This window comes from Lactuca sativa, chromosome 8 (genome assembly GCF_002870075.4).
Source record: "Lactuca sativa cultivar Salinas chromosome 8, Lsat_Salinas_v11, whole genome shotgun sequence".
Classification (NCBI taxonomy): Eukaryota; Viridiplantae; Streptophyta; class Magnoliopsida; order Asterales; family Asteraceae; genus Lactuca; species Lactuca sativa.
In genome coordinates this window covers 66,146,778-66,167,589 of record NC_056630.2, presented here as the reverse complement: position 1 = coordinate 66,167,589, position 20,812 = coordinate 66,146,778, and the positions used below count along the sequence as shown (strand labels likewise).

Genomic DNA, 20,812 nt, shown 5'->3' with positions numbered 1-20,812 from the left:
ATTTCAGTTAGGTCATCATGAAGAATGATTTGTCCGGTTATGAGAGTCCTTAGACAATGAAAGAGACAATAGAAAACAACATAAAAACATAACCATTTAAAAACCAATGTTCACTAGGTCTAGGCAACTAGTACATAAAAACGAAATATAGAGAGATAGAATACATACACTTGTGTTCTTTGGTTTCTTTAATTTCGTCGGTTGATTAGACTTTGTGGATCCAACGTAGAATCTTTGTTGTGATCACACCCAAGAAACAAACTACAAACTGGAATCACCCAACTGAAAACACACCACGAATCAAAACAATCTGAATCTAGAATCAACTATTCAAGATGCAGAGACTCCTTCGCGACACGATAATCAACTTCTAGGGTTTTTACGAGATTTGAGAGCTCCTCTAAATTTCATAGGGACTTGACTAATTTTTCAACTCTTAATTCCAGCTTTAGGACTCTCTATTTATAAAGGGAATGATTCAAACCCTAACAGATAAATATCAAGGCTTAAAATAATTATCTCTAACTTTGGTAATTATCCTAATATTTAAATAATTTATTCCAGAATCTCTAGATTCATTTAATTAAATAAAGCATAAATTAATTAACATACTAGTCCCTATAATTTATTCTCTTTTCAGTTATGTTCATATTTGTTATTACATGTAATCCAAAAGGATATTGCTATTTATAGTAATAATACCGACTTGTTGTGGCTTTGGGCACCATTCTTCAACAGCTCCCACTTGGACTAGGCACCAACAATAGTCCGGTCCAATATTGAATATCGAAGGCACCAACAATAGTCCGGTCCAATATTGAATATCGATAGACAACGAGTGTGCAATCCAATTATAACTACTGTAACTATCGTCATTCTGCAATACACAACCTTTAGGCTAGTTATTTCTAATTCCTTTGATCTTCATGATATCTTTATGAACGTGAGACATGGATCATAAATCAATATCAATATTCAAAATTATGTTTATTGATAAAGACTTATGGTGACCTTATCATGACTATTGATTGGATCAACTTAGCGTTAGCTCGCCCAATCATTTGATTGTCAACATCAGGCTGTCACATTTTTTGTTGACTTGTTGCTTCCCATTTCATAAAAAAATAGTCACATTTTGTTTTTGTGAAATTTGTATTTCTTAAAAATGAAAGAGCACAAGGTCAACCAAACTTCTTATGAAAAGTTATAGTATAAAGTAAAAAAAAAAAAACTCATAACGTTTTTATTTTGAGAATAAAATTTTTCAACCTTGCATTTTTTTATAAATACAATTATTTTTAATGCTTAGATATTTTTTACTTTATAAAATAAAATATTTTATAGAAATCTCTATTTAAATATTCCTAAATATCTATTTGAAAGTATTATTCTCAACATTTTGATGCAATTCATTGTGACACTTTCAACATCACTTTTTTCATATCCAAGTATCCAACAACATTGTTGTCTTGTCTCCACCATATGCAACACTTCTTCTGGCAGATGCAACAACTCTATTATCATGAAGAATTTAACCCAAATCAAGATGCGCTATTCAGATGTGGAAGGCTAATCTCAACAAGACTCCTGATGAGATTATCATGATATTAGATTACTTTCCATGATTATTACTTTCATTATGAACAAATAATGTTTTGCTGTGATGATTTGAACATTGAAAAACATGTTTATAATAATAGATTTCTTTGTGTTTGTTTAAAAGTTGGTTGTTTTAATCTTAAGACATTATATTGCCAAATCGTTAATCGTTCAGAGCTCAATTAATTTAGGAGTAAATGCGAATAATATAACACATACACTGCAAAGCTATTATAATTATTTCTACATCTAATTGATTGATAACTAAACAGGAAGTGAAATTGTTTTCTTGATTCGTATATATAATCATACTTGATATTTTATGTATTTTTCCAATTATTCTTGTTTTTCATAATTAGGGAAAACTGCAATAAAGTCCCTACATATTGGCCTCATAATCGATTTAGTCCCTATGGATTTTTTTTATTCAATTAAGTCCTAAATACCGGTAATCGTATTCAATTTAACCCTTTGACCCGGTCAACAGGTCATCCAACTTTCAAAAATTACATTTTTGGCCCAGATTTCAAAATTTGTTACAAATTTGGTCCAAAAATTTACACTTTTGGCCCAGATTTTAAATTTTGTTTTAAATTTGGTCCAAACTTTACCCTTTTTGCCCAAATTTTATAATTTTATTATGAATTCATCCTTACTTTAGTTTTTTTACGACTTTTTTTCTCAAAAAATTGTTTCTACTATGTTTTTTCTTTATAAAATCATATTTATACCAAAAAACGTATTTTCACATAAAAATCTTATATTTTCTATATAAAAAGTTTTTTTTAAAAGTTTTTTGTATATGAAATATCTAGTTAAAAATATATATTTATTAAGTATATAAATATATACAAATCCGTTTTTATAAAAAAATGTATACAAAAATGTATTTTACAAAAAAAAATGTATACAAACACCTATCGCCTATATATATATATATATATATATATATATATATATATATATATATATATATATGCACACAAATAGGTGTGTATTTATATTTTTTATATAATACGTATTTGTATACAATTTATAAAATCGTGTTTGTATACATTTTATATAAACGTGTCTGAATAATGTTTTTGTATACATTTTTTATAAAAACGGATTTGTATATATTTCAATACTTAATAAACACCTATTTTTATAACTAGATATTTCATATACAAAAAACGTTTTAAAAAAAGTTATATAGAAAATATAATTTTTTTATGTGAAAATACATTTTTTTGTATAAATATGATTTAAAAGGAAAAAACATATTAAAAACAATTCTTTGAGAAAAAAGTTGTAAAAAGAACTAAAGTTAGGATAAATTCATAATAAAATTCTAAAATTTGGGCAAAAAGGGTAAAGTTTGGACCAAATTTGTAATAAAATTTAAAATCTGGGCCAAAAGTGTAAATTTTGGACTAAATTTGTAATAAATTTTGAAATCTGGGCCAAAAATGTAATTTTTGAAAGTTGGATGACCTGTTGACCGGGTCAAAGGGTTAAATTGAATACGATTACCGGTATTTGAGACTTAATTGAATAAAAAAAATCTATAAGGACTAAATCGATTATAAGGCCAATATGTAGGGACTTTATTGTAGTTTTCCCTTCATAATTACTTCATATAAACATTGTTTATGGATCGCTATGCTTTTTAATCACATGAACATTTTGCATTGATTTGTTTTATATTTATTTGTTTGATCTTAAGTGTAAGACGATTTTGACGTGGCTTTCTCCATTGTGCCAAATCATCCAATGCGATGAGTAGGATGGACAGTGCAATTTAATACAATGACACTCATCTTTCAAATAATACACATCAGCTTTGCAATTATACCTCACACCAGTGCAATGCCAAAATTCTTTCAAAAGTGGTCCCTATAGCCATATCAACAACCATTTTATATTTTCTAAAAGAATATCTTATTATTTATAATTTGCACACTTTAATATATATATATATATATATATATATATATATATATATATATATATATATATATATATATATATATATATATATATATATATTGAAAGCCTTTAAAAAAGAAATAATAAACTATTAACTAAATATATTGATAAGACATTTGCAAGTTTTTCAAAGCTTGAAAGAGCTTCATCTATATGACATAGATTTTGGACAATGTGACATTGCAAATAGGTTTGAAAGACCTTGGTCACTTATGGTCCACATTTATAATATTATTTATGACTTTAGTCTCCTACTTTTCATTTTTACGGTTTAATCATTTTCTTAAAATTTACTACGATTTTGGTTGCCTTATCTTTTTTATATAGTTTTAGCTGATTTTTTTATTATTTATTTATTTATTTACTTTTAAACTTTTTGTTTGGAATTTGGTCACTCACTTTTCCATTATGGTCCATTGGTCCTTCATTTTTTTATTTTTTTTTTGCAATTTTGACAAAATTGCAAAAATGGTCCTTGTGTTTGTATGGTTTTGGTCCAAAAAAGTTTGATGATGCATGGTGATCCAATTTCCAATACTTTATGCGGTTTTGGTCCTTATTGTTGGTATTTTGGTGTGATTTTGGTCCATAACCAATATGAAATGACAAATATGGCCTTAAATATATATATTTTTAATTTTTTTAGTTTAATATGTTATTATTTTTATTACAAGAAAAGAAAAATAAAATTCTCTCTCTCTCATTCTCTTTCTATATATATATATATATATATATATATATATATATATATATATATATATATATATATACCACCTGCCGAACTCTACCTGTCAAACCTCCACCTATCGGACGACCACCTGACAGACCACTACCTACCAAACCACTCATTCCTCTTAAGTCACAACCCACCACACCCTAAAAGGAGAGCACCACCACCACCACTCAGGCGACAACTTTGTTACCCTAGCTCCGGTGGCGGCTTCCAATGCAAGACCCATAGTAAAAATACACATACAACGACTCTGCTACCCTAGCTCCGACCACGAAAAAGGCCCAGTAATAGTTTCAGATCGGGGCATAAGGAGGTCGATGATGGCAATGATTTGGTGGTTTCGGTGGAGGTACAAACAACGTCGCAAAATTTCCCCTTCGTTGCAACCTGCGTCGCCTGCCATCGTCGGACGAACCTTCTTCTGCTCTTGTCCTAGATTGACGGTCCAACGTTGCTGCCACCTACCTTTTGTCACCGCCGACATTGTCTTCCTCTATCTTCCTTCTCAGTTGTCACCTCTGTCTGCCTTCTTCGTTGTCACATGCATTGCCATCCCCTTCGTTCCCAGATCGACGAGCCAATTCATCGGAGAAAGAGAAAGATGAGGTAGGTAGACGTCAATTTTTATAGACCTGTTTGCCGATGAAACTGGTTTCTAGTGGTTGTTCGTCATGTTGTAGAGTTGATTAGAGCAGTCATGTGAGGGAGATGAATGGTTTATGTTTTCCGGTGAGAAGTGTAGGTTCCAATCACCAGTGATGGAGGGTGGGATTATGGAGGGTGGGATTGGTGATGAAGGGGTTTCTCTCCTCCTATAAAGTTAAGAGGGATGTTGGGTTATTTTTTGTTTTAAGTTAAAAACAACAAATTAAATTAGTTTATGCATTTAAGAAATTTATAAAAATGAAAAATATAAATTATATGGACATATTCGTCTTTTTAGGTGTAGAGGGACCAAAATCATTAAAAAGATCCGAAATTAGACCACTGACGTACCATCAAACATTTTTGGACCAAAACTATAGAATTTTACCAACCACATGGACTATTTTTGCAATTTTGTCTAAAATATTTGGTCAGGTTTTTTAATATCTATTCAGAATTTGGTCTCTCATTTTTTTTAAGGCCAAATTTTTTTATTTTAGTTCAAATTTCTTTTACATTTTTTTAAAACTTTTGTTTTTTATATTTTTTAAACTTGTTTTTTTATAAAAATAATTTTTTACATTGTTTTTTTATATGAAAAGTTTTTACAAAATTAGTTTTTTACGAATTTTTTGACATGATATAAAAATATTGAATTGCCTCTAGCATAGCATGATAAAAAGACCAATTTACCCCTAATGTGTGTGTGGATATAATATAGATTGCAATATTTAATAAAATATTTAAGCTATTGCCATGTGCAAAGAAATATATCAAGCTTTTAAACGAATATCATATACAAGTTATTGAATTCAACTCGTTTCCAAAGTGGCAAAGTCATTTACTTCTTGGAATCAAACACTCAATTTTAATTTTTAATCAATTAAGAACTACTTTGTCAACCATAAGCAAAGCAAAAGGAATTAATATACATTTACAAGTCAAGATTTGTGTGTTACTTTATCAGGTTATTGGCTTCTATCGTTGAACTTTTATTAACTTAAAAAGATAAAAAGTAATTCTCTAGCTTCTTTCGGAACTCTCACTTCAATTAAATTAAAGAGTTCCTTTAGATGTGTTCTACAATTTCCTTTCTGTTCTATTGAAGTGCAAAAGCATCAGAGTAGTATCAAATGCTTATGCTACAAGATCGAAGAGATTCTGGAGAAAAGAAACCTGATAAATTGGAGAGTTTCACTTCACATGAGCAGATCATCAAGAAATGGGGAGATGATTGGGAGCTTTACAACACCGGAAGCCACAAGAAATGATATGATCCACAATGGAAGAATCCATAAGAACACCACCTTCAGAATATTCTTCCCTGAAATGCGTAAAACAACTTGAATCAGGAAGATCCACAACATCGAAGTTTAGACATCGCAGATAAAATGATGATCGATTTACCAGTAGAGCGAGATGGGCCTTCGGTTTTATCAATTATCCATTCACCAGTCTCTCGAAGCTTCTTCTCCACATCCCCTTCCGTTCTCCCAATCGAATTCGACAAAATTGAATCAAAAAACGTTTTCTCTTGCTCGGATTCACTGGTGGTGCGATTTCACAACATGAAACACAAATTTCAAAATCGGAAACCTAAAAAGTTCATAATTCACATCGAATAAACAAAATTAAGTATTGAATTTAACTTAATCAGATGAAGAAACATACCTGTTGATGTCACGATCTCTGAAAATTCCTGCTCCAATAGCTCGTTCTATTTCTGCAACTGAGGGTTTCTTCTCTTGTTTTCCTGCTGGGATTGACGGCGGTGGTAGTGGTGTCGCGGAGTTGATCCGGCGAACTTTGGGTTTAGTATCTGGATTGGTTTTATCTGATAGAGAGGAGAGAATGAGTGGTCTGTTAATGGCGATGGAAGTTAAGCCTATCATCTCTCCTCTTTTGCTCTCCAACGACCAGATGAACACGCATAACGGAATTTAGTTATCGTTAATTCCATCATCTTTAGAAAAGTACAAGCAAGTCCAATTCTTTAAATTAATAACCAATTAGTCCTTGCATTCTACTTGGTTTTTCATAAGAGGGTAATTTTTGTCATCGTCATTTAATTTTATTTCATTTTCGTTTTTTCTAGCTATCAAACAAATATGCACTAACAACTCATTTATTCAACCAGAATAACCAAATATAATAATTGAATTACAATAACAAATGGTAATGAAATAAGAAAAGTCACCAAATTTATTATTGTATTTCATTATGAAGTTTATCAACTCCTAAAACGATATAATTAATAATATTTTTTATATTTAAAAAGATCATATAAATGAAAATGGATCATATTACAATCTTTCATCATATTTCATGATGGAAACGAAAAAAAAAAGGACGAAATTAATAAAAGAAAATGATCATATTCCATTCCATTTGACAAAACAAACAAGGCAATGGAATCAACCATTCCATTCATTTTTCAACAACATCAAAAACCAAACACCAATCATCTCAAAGAACTCCAAGAAGTATTTAAGCTAATCTATATATTATTTCAAAATTTAGTTTTACATACAAAAACACATAAAAAGAAAAAAAAAAAAAAAAATCCACATTTCAAGTAGGCAACATTCTAAGCAAATGAAGAGCTTTGACCCACTCCACCCTCTCACAAATCACAATCCTCCTCAACACCGGAACCACCCCAGCCGCCACCATGGCGGGGTGGTTCTCCGCCTCCATACCCAAACTATAAAGCACCGCCAAACCACCTTCCACCACCCTATCATTCCCCTCTTCCACCGCCTTCACCAACGCAAAAATCCCACCTTTATTAGCAACCGCTCGATTATACTCCACAACCCCTTCCGAAACAATCCTATTCAACTCCAAAACCGCATCTTCTTGGATTCGAGCGGAATCAGAATCGGAATCGGAATTGGAATTGGAATCAGAATCCTTGATTTGTTGAATGAGTCTTGGGATGGTTTCATGGATAATGATGTCGGTGTTGATTGGATTTGGAATTGGAATTGGAGTTTGTGAAGAGAGTTTGATGAGGCATGCGGCTACCCAATCTTTGTTTTGAAGAGGGATTTTGGAGGTGAGGATTTTGCGGAGGGATTTTGTGAATTTGGAAATGTTTGCGGTTTTTTTGAAATGTTGGGAATCGAGAAGGCGGGTGAGTAGGCGTGATGCGGTGGATACCGCCACCCCGGCTTCTTCCGTTTCTAGGGTTTGTAGTTCGGGTTCTTCAAATTCAATTTCGGATTCCGTTTCTGAAAATTTATTATAAATAAACAAATAAATAATAGTCGTTTGAATATTGCATTACGGTTTTTGTTTGTGTGCTATGTCAAAAGTAAAATGACAATTTTGCCCCCATCATTCATCTTCGTCATTTTTTTCGTTTGATTTTCAGGGTTTTGGTTTGATTCAAGATTGAAGACGTAGGAGATGATGAATATTTTCAGGGTTTACGATAAAATATGAGGGCAGAATAGTCTTTACTTGGATTTGACACATCAAGCTAAGGATTATAAGTCATAAATGAGCAACAAACAATTTTTTTGCACAAAACACTAAAAATGTGAACGTAAGAAACTGGAATTGTTTGTTCACAAAATACCCATATTTTTATCGCTTTTAATGGTATTTTGTGAACTAATCATTCCAGTTTCTTACCTCTTCATGGAACTTTTTTTTTAAATAAAAAAGATAATTTTGTAATTAAAAGCTTGTTACTCATTTATGTGTATGCATCCAATATTCCATACCATTAAAGAACTTATGTTGGAAAATGGAATTCAAAGCAGATTCGATATCAAATAAGACGATTTTGTCCCTACAACTCTCGAATGTTGTCAAGAATTCAAGAATAGAAGCTGCTTTTGTTTGCAAAACAAACGAAGAACTCTTCAAGATTTCAATTAATCGTGAAAGGAATGTGGAATCTGAAAGATCCTCCACTTGGATCGTTTGCCAGCTGTCATATTCAATACAAAAAAAAAATATTAAAAAAAAAAAAAAAAAAAAACCCTAACATGCAAAAGAAAAACATAACAAACCTGGTTGACAGTTTTGCTTCATTCCATCCTTTCTTAGATCCATTAACAGGTGCATCATAAAACTGTTTGTAGAAATAGCAACATACTTTTATTTATGAGTGAAAAAAGTACATTTTAGATTTATTTTTTTTTATTAAATAAAAAAATGCTAACCTTTGATTTCATTTGTTTGCTAGGATCTAAAATCCGAGCAAGAATATTCAAGATCTGCATTAATCTCAAAGCCACATCATGTGTACAAGAATCATCATCATTGATCATGCCAATGAATATACACATAAAATATAATAGTTTTTATATACCATGTAAGTTAAATCTCCATTGGCATCTGATTTTTTTAATAATGCTATCAAATGTTCCAAAACGCCCTCCGCTTCAATTCTCTTGCAAACATCGTTGCTACATTAGATAAAGATAAATATCAATATGACCTTTTAATGTGTATTTATATAAAGCATAATCACAAAAAAATTACCAAAATGGTTTAAAAAAGTGACCACCTTTTTAAACATTTTCTTCCCTTAACTTTATGTGACTTATAATTATGTACATAATTATACTAAAACTTTCCAATGTTTTTTTTATCTAAACCTAATTTAGTTCTTATTTTGGAGAGTTAATTTGTTACTTACATAAATATGTGAATCTATGAACTTTGAATATTATATTATTGTAGTATCGTATTTTAACTTATTTCTTCTATAATACCTTTGTATAAATGTGTATACAAATTACATATAAATGTTTTACAATACTTTTATATAACATAGTTTTAATAAATTACATATAAATAATATAAAAAAGATTCTTAATGAATTACCTAATTAGTTATAATTAGAAATTATGGAAAGAAAAAGTAAATATATTTCAAATCAAACAGCAAGAAATGAAGAAATAGAAGATTTCACCTGATTGAAAGCCTCTCTAAAGCACGAACAACACTTGATCTAACAGATTCACTTTCATGATCAATAATCCGAATTAAATTCTTCACAGCTCCCGCTTCCATAAAAGAGCTCCTCATATGCTCACTAATCGCCACGTCAGCAATCGCATCAGCAGCTTTCACAATAGCCGATTCGTCTTCCAATTCAAGAATCAAAACCATCCGCGCCACACCATCAACCCAGGGCAAAATCGTAAATTTACTATTTCCATTTTCTGTTTCTGTTTCTATAGCTCCAATTCGTGCAAGAAACTGTTGTTGTGTTCTCCCAACTATTGCATTCTTTTTTGCTTCTTCTAATTTTGAATTTTGTTCATCTTCTTCAACATGTAACCCTAAAAGCAATTCTGATGCACCGAATCTTGATGGAGTTTTTGGAGTTTGTTTCACATTTAGCTCACTTCCATCGGGTAGAGAAGGCCAAGAATGTAAAGATGGACGAAATGACTTATATGCCCCTGGACCAACTAAAGGAACTAGAACAAGACCTTCTTCTATTAAAAGGATTTTGTAATAGTCGTCTTTTCCTATCTCCAATAATGCACTTTGTGCTTCTTTTCTAATGATCTTGGATGCTTCAATGTCTGTTCTTAGAAATTTGGCCTGTATTTTGATTGGGAAAATAAATTCAAAAAAACTAAAACTTTCATTTCTTCCTATATATATATATAACTAATGTATTAGTATAAAAATAGTCTCACCAATGGGGGAATGACACCTGTCTCGACCATAACTTTGTGATTAGCAACACTTAATGCTAAATTAGCCAAAACACCACCAGATGCTTCTATAACTTTCATGTCTTCATCATCCAAGAATTTAATAAGTAAAGGAAGAAGATCAGAGTTTGCAATTTGGAGTCTAAGTTTTTCATCAACTGAGAGGTTTGCTAACACACATAAACTTTGCTCCTTTATCTGCCAATTTCAAGTTTTTAAAGGTTTTTTGGGGATTAAATTCATATTATACTTCAATAACATAATTTTAAAGAGATTAAAATGATATCATACCTCAGAAGTCAATGAAGGTCTTCTCAAAAGACTAGTAATTTCTTGTATAGCTCCACTTTCTGCTACAAAATCTCTATAGATGTTAATTGATGATATCATTCTCAAAAGTCCTGCAGCTGCTTCACATGCGACATCAGACTCTGAGTTTAAAAGATTTACAGTGAGGAAAACAGAACCACTGGATTTCATGATTGTATCAACACACTGTTTTCCACCCAAAGAGTATTTCCATAATGCATCAACAGCTTGCTCTCTATCTGAAAGATCGTTATCTAACCCTAGCATCCGAATAAACAACCCCACATACCCATCGCCGGAGTTAGTTGAGCTGCTCGCCTTATAACCCTGTCGATGTAACAACAGTGGCATTTTCACAAACACGTTGTGTGCAATGTTTCACGAAGAAAGGAAAGTAAGCTAATTTCAAACTGTATCACCAGTTCATCAGACAATCATTCATTCATTCTAGACAATTGACATAGAACAAGATAAAACGCGGATTGATATGAACTTCGAAGCAAATTAGACAACTTACAGAAATATCATCGGAAACTTTTTGTGGGGTGTCGTCGTGAAATGTGCCACCGCTGTCACTACTGCTGCTGACCCTAGTGATGACTGGACGTAGAGAGTGTAGTTTCAGGTTTGATGAATTGAACGAAGATGAAGTGTGTAAATTTTGAAGTTTTCTTCTGGTTCTTGAGGTTTTAAAGATCATCGAAGAGGATGTTTCGACATGGGATTGAATTTGAGATACGGAGAAACCAAATTTGAAATGGGGATGAGTTGTTAAGGACATCATCTTGATGAGAAAGCAGTGAGGTTCAAACTCCAGACAAGATTATCAAAGGGTTTTAGGATTTCAAGGTGTTTTGTGGGTTTAAATGGTACAGGCCTACTTGTGAATTGAAGCTTCGAGATAATGCATATTGATTATCGAGTACGCCCTTTGGAAATTCTTATTCAACTCAAGACTACGAAAAAAAGAAGAAAATAATAGCCCCAAAATATGTTTAAAGCTTTTCTAAATTAACATAATTTATTATTTAGTTGTGAAATCCATGAATTATATGGGTTAATTTAAAAAAAATATTAAAATGAAAACCTAAATAATTGAGAATTTTAAATTATAAGAAAATAAAAAAGAAATTATGAATTATACAAATGGAAATGTTTTTTATATTTTAAATTTAAACAAATAATTTAAATAAATAAACAAAAGAAACTAATAAACTTTAATTTTAAATTAAAAATAAAAAGTAAGCTCGTTAATGAAATTGATATCTGTTTATTACTATATTTATTGTAATTATTACACTAAAATATTATATGAAATTTAATGAAACAAAAAAATCCATAAAATGACATGTGGAAAAAAAATAATTCAAAATTACCACAAATTAACATTTGTCAAATTAAAGGAAATGATGTCATGTAGCAAAAAGTTCTTTATTTATTAAGGAAGATTTCGCATTTCCAATATGAAATGAAATGAGAACATGAGGTTTTTTTATGGAGGGCGAGGCGGGCGACTGTATAGGACTCATGCCATAGAGGGGGCCCAATATTTACATACAACTCATTATAGTAGCCTAATAATCAATGTCATAGACCAGACCAAAGTCAGTTCATGCTATGATTCTCGCCAATCAAACTCGGAAGACACCTATGACGTCACCCCACTTTAACCTGCTAAAGCATCGAGGGTTTGTGTGTGTTTGATTATTGACTAACTGGTTGTTTCAAAATCAGTGCACCATGTGATTTATAAATCAAAATTGTAAGTTTCAAAATCCAATAAGACCGGTTAATTTCATAATCGCTTTTGGCCTTTAATTTCATATTATTTAATTAATTGATTGTTTCAATTTCAAAAATCAAAACTGGTTTTTTGAGAAATCTGACGCTTACCTATTGTGTCTCAATTTCACAATTGATCAACTTTTGTTGTGGATTGTGTGTCTAATCGTTTCATTTTCAAGCGATGACTTATTTTAAATCAAGATTTAAACAATACAACAAGTATGAAAAGAATTTTGGTTTTGCATTCAAAAAAATTAAAGGAATTTGATGACAAAGATCTTAAGTTGAGTTGTAGCCTTCTTGAAGTCACACTTAAGTATGCTGAACGATCAGATATTGATGTCAATAAACTTTATATGAAGTTAAATATAGTTAATGAGTTATTACCGAGTGAAACTACTAACCCCTTCGATGTTTTAAAATATGTGAAAAAATTAGTTGTTTTCCTAATATAATTCATGCATATAGAGTCTTGGTGATTATTCTAGTAACCAATGCGTCTGTAGAAACATGATTCTCAACATTGAAGTTATTAATGTTTTACATACGGTTCACAATGTCATAAGAAAAACTTAATGACTTGGAAATTATAGCTATTAAGAAGAATATACTGGAAAATATTTATTATAAAGAGTTGGTGAACAATTTTGCTTCTAAAAATATTGTGAGAGCATTGCGATTCATGTAACTATATAAAGATTAGATTCTATATTATTGTTTTTCTAACAATTATTGACTTATCGTAGTATTAATGAATTTTGTTTATATATAAAAAGAAATTATGTTTAAGAGCTCAATTTTATTTTTCGAACAGGACTTCAAAATCAATGAGCACCCATGTTGGAATGCCTAAAAAATGTATTGAAAAAGAAACGAAAAAACTAGAAAAAAAAGGTGTTACGAAATGCTATTTAGAGTAGAAAAAAATTGTGATGCAATAAAATTGTTTATAGTTTTTTTTTATTTTTTATGATTTCTTATAAAAAAATACTATGTTTTTTCCAAGTTTTATTTAGGGATCTTCAAAAATCATTTTTACAAAAAGAAAATATTTATGTCGCTAAAACGAAGATTCTATTTATTTATTTTTTTTTAAATCCGGTAAAAACTTTAGTAGAAAATTAGAAGGAAAAAAAATCTTAGATGGTGTTATTTCGTATATTCGGGGAATTTTCTTTAATTTTGTCTACTTTTTTAAAGTAACTTCAAAAATGATAGTATTTGTTTTTTTTTCCTCTTAAATTGTTATAAAAATGTTTCAACTTTCAACACCCTTAAACAAGTGAGGCCCCGAACTACACAGCATAAAACACTCTATAATAAAAAGAGATACGTCCAAATAATAAGGATAACAACAGAGTATATATATATATATATATATATATATATATATATATATATATATATATATATATATATATATATATATATATATATATATATATATATATATATATATATATATATATATATATATATATATATATATATATATTGATACAAACACAAACACATGGTCATAAACAAAATGAGCTCATCCTTGAGCTTCAATATCCCAAAGGCTTTGCCTTCTCTTCCTCAATGCAAATTCCAGCCTCTTTCCACTCAATTAAATAAAAAACAACCTCGTATCTTCACTCCACACAAGAAGTCGTATGTAAGTTCAACTATCTTAACCTATACACTTACCCTAATTATACTCTAACTCTGCTAACTAACTCTATCTTCCAACTCGTTACAGAAACTCACAATTGTGAATCAGAAAAAAAGTGAAGATGGATTCACTTTGAACAAATCCCATTTAGCAATCCAAGTTGGAGCACTTTTAACAACTGTAAGTTTTCATTATCGTTCACTGTAAAGTCAACATGTTTGACTATTGTTGATTTGATTGATTGATGTGAGAACAACAGATTGTGAGTGAACCGGCTTTTGCGATAACCGGAGTAAACTATGAAGAGGATATTGTGTGGGTGTTGATACAATCAGCCATATCTGCATTCTTCTATTTTCTAGTGGCACCAGTAAGTGAAAAAAGAACGATTTTTATTTTCTTTTTTTAATCATTTTTGTGGATAAGTGGTTTGAGTGGTTGGAATTTATTTGTAGCCATTTATCATGAATTGGTTGAGGACAAGATGGTTCAAGAGAAATCTTTTGGAGATGTACGTGCAATTTATGTTTGTCTTCCTGTTCTTCCCGGGGTTAGTTCTCATTCTCCTTTTTTTTTATTGTGTTTTAATGCGTTTTTGTATTTTTTTATAAAATTAAATAATCAAGAAAAAAACATGTTAATATCACAAATGGGTATCAAACTATCTGTTTTTTTGCAAAACACAATTGATTTTAGGGTTTAGGTGATTTTTGGTCACTTGACTTTTGGTTTTGTGCTCATTGGTCACTTAACTCTTTTTAAGTTTTAAAAGGTCATCAAACTTTTGCCTTTGTGCTCATTTAGTCAGTTAACTTTTGGTTTGGTCACATTTAGTCACCTAACTTTTAAAATTGTGTTCATTTAATCACCAAACTTTTAAAAAATTTAAAAGTTTGGTGACTAAATGAGCAAGATTTTAAAAGTTAGGTAATCAAATGAGCATAAATCTAAAAGTTAAGTGACTAAATGAGCACAAAGTCAAAAGTTTGATGACCTTTTAAAACTTAGAAATAGTTAAGTGATCAAATAAGTACAAAACCAAAAGTTAAGTGACCAAAAATGACCTAAACCCTTGATTTTAAACTAGAAAGTTTTGTGAACGTCTCGTTTTCACTACTTGCATTTTGATATTACTTTTTTTTTTTTTAATATTTGTGAAAAAAATAAATAGTTTGTTACCCATTTGGTAATTTATGACACTTACTTTTCTTTTAAATGGTGAAAAAAGTTATGTAACAAAATGGTTGAAATGATACAGGGTGTTGCTGTGGGCCCCATTTTTGAACTTTAGGAAATTCCCAAGAGATCCGGACATGAAGTACCCTTGGTCTGTTCCCAAAGATCCTTCTAAAATCCGTAATAACTATAAAAAATTCCCTTGGGCTACCATTGATGATTATGAAGTCTAAATTGTGCCTTTCATTTGTTATGTATCATAATAATAATAACACACATTTTACTCCACTTTTTTTTTTAATGTTTTTAAGTATATAATGCACACAACCAACTCATATTGTAATTACTATGCATTGAATTTGGTCTGAATGTGCAAAAGACGTAAATACCCCACCCATCATTCAAGATATCAAAGCCGAACAACTTTAATAAACCTTAAAGTTAAAAGTCAACATCCACCTCAACCGAAAAAGAAAAAAAAATGATTAAAAACATGTTTGATCTTCATCTATTTCTAAGAAAAGGGAAAACTTAAATAAAAAGCAACTCGTTCTCTCTTTTTTTTTCTAAACCAAGGGTATTTTCGTCTTTTTTTTTAACCGAACGTTAGGGATTCCGGGGGGTGTGTGTTGTTAAGTAGAGTAGTGGATGTTGAGCATGGAGGGTATTTTGGTCAAATCCAAAGATTCGAGGGCGGTTGGAGGGGTAAAAGCGACCGCAACACCAATGGCAATGACAATTAGGGCCATACCTTTGACACATCCCCAGCCACGTGAGAGTCTTCCCAGTATGACTCTACAGTATTTGTCTGCTTCTTTGTAGAGTCCTTGTTGGCCTTCAGATATTTCGCCATCTGTCAAGGCTTTCTCATTCTGTATACACAAGGGTAAAATGGTCATTGTGTAGATACAAGTTAAACAGATCAGATAAACACCGATATATGCTAATGATAATATTTATCAAATCAAAATTTAAGGTAAATTACTAAAATTGTTATATCGACTGTTTTAGGTTAAAGGGTAAAATGGTCATTTTGAACATTTTACATTTAGGGTAAAATGGTTATTGTGTAGAAACGAGTTAAACAGAGACCAGATAGGCACCAACATACTCTTCATAATAATAATACTTTTCCAATCAAAATTCAAGGGTAAAATGGTCATTGTGGAGACATGCCCCATCAATAATAATTTATCCATCAAAACTCTAGAGCAAAGGAATCATTCTGACATGTCATAGGCGTATTTATGTAAAGTTGGAAATTCAAGGGTAAAATGGTCATTTTGACAAACTTATGCGACTCTTTGGCTGGGGCCTGGTCTGAAAATGAATTCAGGGTGAAAAAAAATATCATGCGAGTGGCTTGACTCTTGAGGGACCAAAGTTGAAATACTGATTCAATGGAGGGACTAAAGTTGTAATAAATGAGAAATAGGAGTAGATGTAATAGTAATAGTAATACCATGTTCTTGAAGCTTCTGAGGGTTTCAGTTAGAGTGTCAAGAGAAGATTGTTTTACAGAAAGGTCTTTCCACTTCTCAGCAATCTTTTTCAGAATCACAACACTTGCTTCTAAATTATCCTCATAAACCTTCTCCTGCAAAAAAATATAAACTTTCTATAAAAATCGGTATCAAAACATTAAATTTATAAACTTTTTTTTTGTGTGTGTGTGTGAACTAAATAATAAAAACAGTTTATACAAGTAAAACTCACCCATAGTTTATAAGAATCAGGATTTTGAGTTAAACACCAGATGAAAATACCAGAAGCTTCATTAGATAACTCTGAGATTCCTGCCAAAAAGCAACATTAAGAAAATTTAGTGTTTTGTCTGGAAATGACAAAAATACCCTTGTAACATAAATATTACCTTCTCCAGCAGCTTTTAAAGAAACTGTCATGATTTGTTGAGAGACTTGTTTCATGGCTTTGCTTCCAGGTGAACCTGCAAGTGCCACCTCCTTGAGTGTAGGATACACTGCTTCAAACCTTTCAGTTGCCTACACAATTAAATAATTTAAAATAATATAAATATATAATCGTATTTTCTTTTTTCTTTTTTTTTAAAAAGACAAATCTGACCTTAACACGAGCTGAAGATGAAGGGAAGGTGACTCTGAGTAGCAGCTCAAGTGCAAATGGTGGCATCAACCGCTCTCCCTTTCGAACAGCAGCATTTACTAAAATAGTACGCGCTTTTGGGGCAGAGAGAATTCTAAAAAAAATAAATTATAATTTGATTTATAAATAAAGAAAAAATATTACTTTTTTTTTTAGAAATGAAGCAACAAAGAGAAAAGTTTAAACCTTTCCACTAATTGCAAAATTAGATCCCTTGTTTGAGGATTTGAGCCTGATTTGCCCCCAACTATTGGTAATATTAAATGGGACCAAGAGTACAAACCAACAGCCACATCTCCATGTGATGCCTACATATATAGGAACCAAAGTTTGTGAAAAAAAAAAAGACAGAAATACCCTCCTACTCATTCTCATCATTGAGTATAGACTAACCTGTGCTACCATCCACACAATAATTGGAAGCTTGTCTTGTCCTTGATACTTTGAGGTTTCCCTTAGAGAGGGCAATGCGGTAATTAAAGCATCAGGTTTCCTTCTCAATACCATTGCTAATGCTACAAAAATCCCAACCTGCAAATAATTTATTATTTTAACCGTTTTTAGAAATCGTATGCTAATAATTAGACAAACTTATGTATTTCCAAGATCATTTGATGTATGAAAAATGAATGATCTTGAAGAAAATGTTGGGAGATCTGTTATCTTTTACCTGAGATTTTGAGGATGGTTTTTGGGCAACTTTCTTGGATCCCTTTGCATTGCCTTGTTGGCTTGCAAAGTCAGCAAGAATGCTGTCTAAAGACCAGAGGACAAAAGATCCAAGAGCTTCCAAAGATCGGTTATTGATCCAGTCAACTGATGTTTTGTAAACAGCTTCAGGGATATGTGACACTGGATTCTGCAAAAAGAAAGGAATAGTATGAGAGGAGGAGAAGTAAAAAAGTTTAACTACAATCAAGAACCATGAATAATAGAAATTGTATTAGAGCTATTAGGTTTGTGAGCTTTAATACAAAAAAAAAACATCTGATCATAAAAAGGTTCAAACTTTTTAGATAAAGTAATAGCCTAATGGGCATCAAAATCATACAGTATAAAGTTTATTCCAGTTGAGTGTTGACCACATGACGAGTTTCAAAAGAACTTACATCTGCAACCTTTGCAACAGCAGATTCTCTCAATAACTTTACCCATGGAAACTGTGAAGCACTAACGCTAGCAAATGCTCTTCCAAAGTAATCAGCAAACCTCATCAACTGTATATCCTGTTGCGTCTCAAATGAAGCCTATATGCATAAAGAAATTCACGTGTTTAGTATTTATTCCCAAAAGTTCAGATCAAGTATCGATCTAAATAGAATCCATAAACTGGAGCTGAAAAATCTCTTCTTTTTTCGTTCAATTATACATGCAATCGTGTCATGAAGAAACACAAACAACTACATATAATGAACAGCTACATTTCAAAATTAGAACAAATTATCAAATCGGTTAGAATAGATTACCAAAACCAAAGCTACCTCTATTAATTATCCAATGATTTTCGGAAAATTCAAGAACTTTCAGCAAATTATATAAAAAAAATCATTTCAAATCAATTGAATTACGAAACTAAACCTAAATAACTCACTCACCGTCACATCGGACAAAAAACTAGCCAAATCGGCGGCATCGATCTTCGCCGCCGCTTCTGGAACTGTAACCTTAGGTTTCTTCACCTTCTTTGGCTTCGTCTTCTTCTCCTCGGTAACACCATTCCCAGCCGCACCATTTTCAACAGCCTCTTCATCGCTATCGTCATAATCAGAGTAGTTATTCTTCTTCGACGATCTGGTCGGAGGAGCGGGATCATACATCGCCAAATTCGCTAACCTCTCAGCTTCAATAAGCTTCCTACGCTCCTCCGATTTCTTCTCAATTGACGTGAATACATTATCAACGGCGGGGATGGAAGATCCGTTAGAAAACACCTTCGTCGACTGCTGTTGTTGCTGCTTCGCCGGATTCTTCCTCTGCTTCTTAGGGTAAGTAACCTTCTGCCATCCGTGATTGTTGTTGCTTTCTTCAGCAATGTTGTTGTTGGATTCGAACTCCATTTTCTGACTTGGATTGAAGAGAGATTTGATGGAGGGGAGATCGAGAATTTTGACGGGAAAAACAATGGAGATGCGAAGGGTTCAGTTTCGTGGTCGAATTGGAGACTTTTTACTAGCAAATGGAGAGTTGACAATGCCTAAATGTGTTCTACACTTTTATATGCCCTCTTGCTAGAAATAATTGTACTTTGTGAATCACAATTTGTACTATGAGGGTAATTTAGTAATTACATCTCTACAGCACGTTATTGGGGATATGAGTTCTAAAAGTCATCATGTGAACAAAAATTGTCATTTTAGAAGTCATATATGTATATTTTTGTTCACATTATCATTTTTATAAATCGTATATGTATATTTTGAAAAAATATGTATCAAATTTATTGTAACACTTTTGATCTTAAAAGATAATAATTTTATAAAAAATTGATATGGTCTATGCTTAAAAAATGAATTAGTACCAAAGAGTTTCTAACATGTTCAACATTTAGACACATACCGACCTAACAAAACATGATATATAATTACACCAACTAAGGAGTTAAGATACATGTCTAATTACGTAGATATTACAACACAAAATGATCCAAATATGTTATGTTTCATAAAGGCGATTGTCTTCCAAAATTATGGTATTAACATCAACTTATCAATCGAACACGTTATCGGCTTATTATGATATATGTCGCCAACATAAAATAATGTAGGTTTCACACATTGTGAGATTTGAAAATTTTATAACATAAATACATCAAATTACAAAATGATCTTTACAAAAATATCACGATAACCATCAAATCCGATCAACCTGTAAGTGGGTAGAGCACGACGGTCAACCTGTTACAACTTACAAATATACCTCGTATGTGTATTGTGAATCGGGTTATAAGACTAAACATTGTTTTGTTGTGGTAATGATGTTGATGATTTTAGTGTCACAATGTCATTTATGTAATTGAAACTAACATTTGAGCTAAGAAACTTCATAAATTGTATTATAATATATATATATATATATATATATATATATATATATATATATATATATATATATATATACGGGTTTGTGCGA

The 20,812-nt window shown here is 31.3% G+C and overlaps 4 protein-coding genes across 4 annotated transcripts; 1 reads left to right on the top strand and 3 right to left on the bottom strand.

Annotated features, from left to right (window-relative positions):
• Positions 1-5,976: 5,976 nt before the first annotated feature.
• Positions 5,977-6,879, bottom strand: LOC111881447 (probable NAD(P)H dehydrogenase subunit CRR3, chloroplastic). The gene is made up of 3 exons (XM_023877841.3): positions 6,620-6,879; positions 6,356-6,495; positions 5,977-6,272 (listed from the first exon to the last, which is right to left on the bottom strand). Exons 1-3 carry the CDS (start codon positions 6,838-6,840, stop codon positions 6,148-6,150), a joined length of 486 nt encoding a protein of 161 aa, XP_023733609.1. The 5' UTR covers positions 6,841-6,879; the 3' UTR covers positions 5,977-6,147.
• A 553-nt stretch (positions 6,880-7,432) lies between these two features.
• LOC111881452 (uncharacterized) lies at positions 7,433-11,892 on the bottom strand. The gene is made up of 9 exons (XM_023877846.3): positions 11,462-11,892; positions 10,927-11,271; positions 10,618-10,833; positions 9,879-10,519; positions 9,273-9,369; positions 9,124-9,177; positions 8,971-9,032; positions 8,680-8,888; positions 7,433-8,181 (listed from the first exon to the last, which is right to left on the bottom strand). Exons 1-9 carry the CDS (start codon positions 11,726-11,728, stop codon positions 7,520-7,522), a joined length of 2,553 nt encoding a protein of 850 aa, XP_023733614.2. The 5' UTR covers positions 11,729-11,892; the 3' UTR covers positions 7,433-7,519.
• Positions 11,893-14,221: 2,329 nt separating this feature from the next.
• On the top strand, positions 14,222-15,847 carry LOC111881443 (NAD(P)H-quinone oxidoreductase subunit L, chloroplastic). The gene is made up of 5 exons (XM_023877837.2): positions 14,222-14,386; positions 14,471-14,563; positions 14,643-14,753; positions 14,839-14,933; positions 15,642-15,847. Exons 1-5 carry the CDS (start codon positions 14,243-14,245, stop codon positions 15,790-15,792), a joined length of 594 nt encoding a protein of 197 aa, XP_023733605.1. The 5' UTR covers positions 14,222-14,242; the 3' UTR covers positions 15,793-15,847.
• Positions 15,848-15,966: 119 nt separating this feature from the next.
• On the bottom strand, positions 15,967-19,871 carry LOC111881442 (uncharacterized). Its single transcript, XM_023877836.3, has 10 exons — positions 19,279-19,871; positions 18,793-18,930; positions 18,354-18,542; positions 18,077-18,214; positions 17,870-17,991; positions 17,645-17,777; positions 17,433-17,562; positions 17,276-17,355; positions 17,022-17,156; positions 15,967-16,431 (listed from the first exon to the last, which is right to left on the bottom strand). The coding sequence occupies exons 1-10, from the start codon at positions 19,738-19,740 to the stop codon at positions 16,192-16,194; spliced, it is 1,767 nt and encodes a 588-aa protein (XP_023733604.1). The 5' UTR covers positions 19,741-19,871; the 3' UTR covers positions 15,967-16,191.
• Positions 19,872-20,812: the final 941 nt, after the last annotated feature.